Source organism: Propithecus coquereli, unplaced genomic scaffold (assembly GCF_000956105.1).
Source record: "Propithecus coquereli isolate 6110/MARCELLA unplaced genomic scaffold, Pcoq_1.0 Scaffold63, whole genome shotgun sequence".
Lineage (NCBI taxonomy): Eukaryota > Metazoa > Chordata > Mammalia > Primates > Indriidae > Propithecus > Propithecus coquereli.
The window spans coordinates 7,086,368-7,093,176 of record NW_012152285.1 but is presented as its reverse complement, the minus strand read 5'-3'; the positions used below and the strand labels follow the sequence as shown (position 1 = coordinate 7,093,176).

At 38.6% G+C, this 6,809-nt stretch overlaps 1 protein-coding gene across 1 annotated transcript in view; it reads right to left on the bottom strand.

Moving 5' to 3' along the window:
• Nucleotides 1-6,809, bottom strand: part of TNKS2 (tankyrase, TRF1-interacting ankyrin-related ADP-ribose polymerase 2) — a 61,112-nt gene that overhangs the window by 46,728 nt on the left and 7,575 nt on the right. The window contains exon 2 of the mRNA XM_012659663.1: nt 484-708. Coding sequence (XP_012515117.1) covers nt 484-708 — 225 coding nt within the window. The remainder of the gene's footprint in view (nt 1-483; nt 709-6,809) is intronic.

The window sequence follows — 6,809 nt, the reverse complement described above, 5'->3', positions numbered from 1 at the left end:
CTACTCAAAAATCTTTGATATTCCACACTGCCTGCCCAGTAATATCAAGCTCCTGAATCTGGAATTTATAGCTCTTTTTAAAGAAGTCCCTACTTACCTTTTTAACCTTTTCCCCACTACTCCCTGGAAAGACTCCAAGAGATAGGGCCTTGACTTGACTCCTGCCAACTCACTGCATTCATTATCCTCTAACACTCCCTGCTCACTTTCACCAGGCCTTTATCTGGTTCTTTGCGTGTCTTATTTCCCAAGAGAACGCAAATTTCTAGAGAATAGGAACTTTTTACTCTATTCTCCAAAGAAATTTAGGCTCAATACCATACACAAAAAGATACTTCATAAATAGTGGTTAGATTAAATCATGAAGCATTCTTAAATATTTAAATTCAGCCTGACAGAATTTAATGATATTAACAAATGAATTCAATTTAGGTTCAGCATAGTTACAGCATTAGGAAAACTCTAACAAGTAAATAGTCTTACCGATGCAAACATCAATCTTTCCTTTAATTGCAGCTTCATGAAGAGGAGTATAATTCCAATTATCTCGAGCATTTGGGTCTGCTCCATGTCGCAAAAGGAGATTAACTACTTCAGCATGACCAAAAGAGCATGCATTATGAAGAGGAATAAGGCCCCCATCATCACGTGCTTGGACATTTGCACCATTCTGAAGCAAATATTCAACTACATCTTTCCGCCCAAAACCTAGAAGAAAACAAACAGTCCACGTTTAAGTTCATAAGGAAAATGTATCAAATTAGAGTAAGTACCATCCATGCTAAAATGTTTTAGGATGCAAAATAATAACAGATTCGACAATTCAAGAATGAATTGATGAAGAGGTGATCTGAAATGTATCACCAACTAATCTTAATGATAAAGCCAAAGGGTCTCTCCACTAAGTAGAAGCAGTACCTTAGTAGTGCCTTGTGTGATACTACTATTAACTTCAGAGAAAGATTACAAAATTAGTGACCGAAAGCTCAAACTCCAAATGTTTCCCACTCTACAATAGTATTTCTAAATGCAAACAGAGTATGGATTGTTTATAGCGTGTGTACATTTTCAAATGTTCGAAGTATATAACTGAAGTATGTAAATCACTACCTTATGAAGTAGTAACAAAACTAACTCTTGCTAGAATCCCTTTCCTACATCTGTCTCATAGAATGTTTCTGCTAAACTGGGGGACTGTGAGATAGCAACAAAAAAAGATCTGCTTACAGACTGTATTTGTCTATGTAGAGACAGAGAGAGGTGACCCCAGGCAAAAGTATGCAATCAGGTATCATCAAAGGAGCCTCTACTTTGCCACTTGCACAACATAAGCGACTTCTTTCCAGGTAGGAAGCCTCCTTTAGATAGCCATGTTCCACAGTTCTGCTCAACTGCCCCCAAATCAAATAAAACAAAAAAGTCTGGTAACTTTTTTATACTTTATTAAGTGTTTACACATTTAGTACCAGTAAGTTTCAATCTCTTACCATTCTCACACCTTAGTACTTAAAATGTTTTTACAACTAATTGTAAAATGAAAAGGATTTCAGGCATATGTTAAAGCAGATGGAGAGCTATATACATGTTTGGGGAGAGGGAAAGAAACTGCTCACTCCTTTGAAATTTCTCCAGAATATTCTTAAAAGCTCCAAGCCTGAATGTAGTCCTTCTAAGATGACTAGCATGCAAATGGTACAGTCTTTTCAAGGTGGATGCTCCAGGTTGACCTGGTTGTAGCTATGGAGGAGTTAAAGATAGTTGAAAAGATTAACCAGGTTTTTTTTTTGGTTTGTTTTAACACTGCTAGCCTCTGTGGTCATAAAGATGAGTATCTATGTATCTTTGATTGTCCCTCCTCTCAAAGAGCTCACAATTTAAGATGTGGAGAATCACAAAAGAACCAGTAATTTTAGTACGATATAATTGCTATAAAGAGAACAGTTAAAGTGCTACTAGAGCTCAAAGAAGGGAACTCCTAAGTTGGGGGAAAGCAGAGAATGGAAAGGACTTTCTCAGAGGAGACTCCAGTGACGACACCTGAGCTGAAAAGGGTACAGAAAAATAAGGAATCATTAAAAGAATGAGAAGAGGAGAGGTGGGGAGAAGGAGCTGAGCAAGGGAAGGGTACTGCTGTCTAAGCAGAAGAAATAAAATGTACAAAGACATGGAGGTATAAAAGCAAATCCTTCATAATTGCCAGGACACAGAATGCCAAAGTTGGTAGATGCTAGGAGTATGTCATGCTTAGGTGGCATCTGGACTTTATCCCACAGACTGGTGTTTTTCAAGCTGTTTTCAGACAGCAAATTTCAATGAACTCTTATTTAAGATTCCAATACATATACATCATAGTTACTGCTAAATACCCAATAACTAGTATGTATTGCCACTTGTAAAGTTGCAAATTAATTGAATAAAATAAAAACTACTCTAGTTGAATCCTTCTTCTTCCCCTCACAAGGACCCAAGAGAAAACATCCCTGTATCCCTGAGCATCTCTTAGGAACAGTTTAAAAAACACTGCCACAACACATCAGTAACCACTAAACGATTTCTTTAGGGCAGTGACTCCACTTGTCTGTTTCAGAAAGATCATCTTGGTGATTGTAGGGATAAATGGATCAGATGTGGAGAAAGGAGACTGACAAGTCCTTAAGATTTTAGAAGGCTACTGCCATGGTTCATGTGAAAGATTATAAGGGCCAAAATCAAGATTGTTGTGGATAGGTTATATTACCCACACGGTTCATGTGAACAGCACAGGTAATATTCACCTGGTTGGTAAGAAGGGTGCATTGTGAAGCCTTCCACCCCTATTACCAGCCTTCCAGTTCCCTTCCTTATGATTATCAGTTTTCTTATACCTCTGAAGTTATTTTATATATACGCACAAGCAAACACCTACTAATATTTTTTAAAGATACTGCTTATCTTCCTTTTAAAAAAATCTAATAATCCTAGAAATCAACTCCTATCAGTACTATACACATTTTCTTGACTGGAAGTACCAAAATTTAACTAGTTCCATTCTCCTGGATACTTAGGTTGTTTCCAATCTTTTACTACTGTACACAATGTTGCCAGGAATAACTAGAGAGAGTTGGAAGAGAAAATTGACAGGATCCAGTGACTAATTTGGTGAAAAGAAAGAAAGGCTGAGGATGACTATCAAATCTCTAAGATATAGAATTAAACAGTAGGCTTTGTGGGATAAAGTTTGTTTTTGGGAATGTTGAGTTTGAGGTGCCTGTGGGACAAATGCCCGCTAAGTGGTATATTCTGTGGATTTGAACTCAGGAAACTGGTCTAAGCTGAAGACAAGACATTTTGGAGTCATGACTATAAATCCTTTCTCAACTTCTCAAGATCCACCCACCCAACCCCAAATCAATCTCTCCCACTCTCTACTAAATCATTCCTAATAGCACGCAAACACATTCTGATATCTTCCACTTTATTCTACGTGAACTCACATTCCCATTTCTCTGCTCCCCTGCATAACCAAATCTGTAAGAGTTATCTCCCATTAACTCCTCCCAAAATTCAGTCTGGCTTCTGCTTCTTCCTTACAACTGCTTTCAACAAGGTCACTTAAAATCTCCATATTGCCAAATCCAAAGGACACGTCAGTCTTCATCTGACTAGACCTTTCAGCAACATTCAACAACTGACTACTCCCTCCTTCCTGAAACACCCTCTCCAAAGTTTCCATGACACCATTCTCTCCTGGTTTTCCTCCTCTCTCATTCATTCATTTAACAAATGATTAGAAAATATCAACCATGTGCTAGGCACTTTTCTGGTGGCTGAGACATAATCAGTGAACAAACAGACCAAACCTTTGAGGAACCTCTCTTCCACGGAGATGAGAGAGATAAACAATATAAAAAATACATGTTAGAAGGTGATTAGAAAAAGAAAAGCAGAATAGGGAGTGATCAGGATGTGTTAATGGGGGGGGAATTATAAAGTTGAATAGGGTGATCACTGAGGGCCTTGCTGAGATGGTGACATCTGCTCAAAGGCTTAAAGGAGATGAGGGAGATAGCCTTACTGTCTAACAGCAAGGTGGTCAGAGTGGCTGAAGCACAGTGATAAAGGGGTAGCATAGCAGATGAAGTTAGAAGTAATGAGGCGCAGACAGGGAGACTCGAGGACCACTGTGAGAACTTTGAGTTTTTTTTGTTTTTTTTTTTTTTAACTCTTGAGGAAAATGGAGAGTCACTGCAGAGTTTTGAGCTGACAACTTGACATATGACTTACATTTGAAAAGTATCCTCTGGCTGTTGTGCTGGGACTAGACTATACGGGGTTACGGGTAGAAATAGGTGAGAGATTATGGTGAATTGGACCATAATCTGGTGGCCCTTGTCAGGATAATGATAAATGGCAGATTCTGGATACTCTGAAGGTAGAGCCAGCATAGTTTCCTCATAGATTGGATGTGGAGTGAGGGTGAGAGAGAGAAAGAGTGAGACTGAGGAGTAAGTCATGCATGCTCCAAGGTTTTTGGCCTGAGTAATGGAGGAGTAGAGTTGTCATCAACTGAGAAGGGGGAAGGTGGCAGAAGAAATAGATTTGTGGCAGAAGATGAGGAGTCCAAGTTTTAGACATGTCATATCTTGCTGGGGGCTTCTTGCTTCCTCTACGCAATTTCTAAATGCTGGGATTCCTCAAAGACTCAGTTCTCTACCCTTTTTTTGGATGATCTTATCTATTCCTATGACTTTAAATACTGCCTAGTTACACAACCCTCAAATTTAAATCCCCACTCCAGACTTTTCACCTAAATTCCAGAATGTTTACTTGACAGATCTCCTTCTGGATATTTCAAAGGCATCTCAAACTCAACATGTTCCTACTTCTCTCTGTTTCCACTGATACTGCCCTGCTCCAACCAGTCTAAACTACTGCAATAGTCTCCTAAGTGGGCCTCTAATTTCTATTTCTGTCTCCAGAGACCTTTTAAAAACAATCTTCATAGCACACCTCTATTTAAAATAATTCATTGGTTTCCCATTGATGTTCTTATAATAAAATTCACTCCATTATGACTTTCTAGGCTCTCTGCGTGAACTGGCCCTCACCTTCTTAACTTCATTTCATACCACTCTTCCCTTTCCCAACTATAATACGGCTTTCTTTCAGTTTGTCAAGTATGGGAGGGAGTCGGTACATGCTACCCTTCTGCTTGGAATGCTCTTCCTTTGCCCACAGCATCCTCACTGTCTAGTCCATTTAAATGTCACCACCTTAAGAAGGCCATCCTTGACCCTTCTATCTAAAGCAGTACATTCTGCCCATCCACATTATTTCCTATCTTAACACTATTCATTTGGTCTGTCTCCTTCTCTCCTTCACTAGGATGTAAGCTCCATAAAAGCAGAGATTTTGTCTTTGCTGTTCATAGCAGTATCCCTTGGCACTTATTAAAATTTGTAATTACTGTTTACTTATTTCCTGGATTCTTAATTCCAAAAAGAGCAAGAGCCATGCGTATCTTAGTTCATTATTACTTTCCCAGTGTCCTTCAAAGTACATGGTACATAGCAATTTGTTGATATTTGCTGAATTAATGTATCAGTATAAGAAAATGAGACTGATACGTAAAACTAAGAAAGACATTGCAGAAGCCAAGTAGGAAAACCCGAGTCTTCCTTATCACTACCTGTGCACTGTTGATCATACTGTCCTCCCCAAGTAGGCCATCCACTGTTGCCCCAATCAATGGTTCTGCTATCCCCACCACTCAGCAACCACCTGCAGGAAATGCTTCTAGAAAAGGCTTCTTAAGTTGCAGAGTAAGAGAAAAGGAATTATAGTAAAGAAAGATTAATTAAGCCACCTTTCCCTTTGCAAAGTTGTTTGATGTACCCAAGCACTTTTAGAAGAAGAATCACTATTTCTTTGGTGGTAATAAGTACATCTGATGTAATCAAAGTGGCGACTCACAGGCTGACTCCCCCCCCAAAAGGAGAGTTAGACAGACACAGAAATAGCTGTAGTAAAACATTGAGTTGTTACAAGAGACAGTGTCAATTGGGAACATATCTGTTCCAAAGGATTAGTGATCTGCCAGAAGATCGAATAGCAGTAGCCTTTTGTTAAAGTATCACTGGAAAGAGAAGAGGGTTGCTTGAAACCAGAGTTAAAGACAGACAGATTACTGAAACTGAAGTTTTAGCTGAGAAGATATGGGTAGAATGGGTCAAGTGATTATATCTACATAGTTACCAACATTCCAGGACACAGATGACTTCTAGGTCAATACTTTGTATCAACATGACTCCCTAGCCATTAAGATGCCTGAAATCAGTTTGCAGACTGACAGTAGAGATCAACAAGTTTTTACAGTCACACTGTAAGGACTATGGTATGTGAGCAGAGGTAATCTGCTACGCTGGAAGAGCAGATAAGGAGTCTGAGATTTTGAATGTTTGAAGCTACATCTTGGTACTAAAGGAAATTATTTAAAGGCAGCTATTTCAAATAAAAAACCTCCCACTTTTGGAAGTTTGGGAAAACCTTTAGATTTAATATACTTCCCAAACGCTGAGGGTAATCCCTGATTAAATCCCCCTTGTTATGGTCTCAAAAATAGTTCAAAGTGCTTCTATTAAGAACCCCTTTCTTGAAGGAAAAATAGCTTTGTAGGGTATATTCTCATCATGTTCACACTGGCCAGGTACATAGATTGATGCAAAAGTAATTGCAATTTTAGCATTGTTGAAATTTGCCATTTGATATAGGAACACATTCTTAAATGTGGTTATGTTATAAATCATTTTAATGTACATTTCTCACTTTAT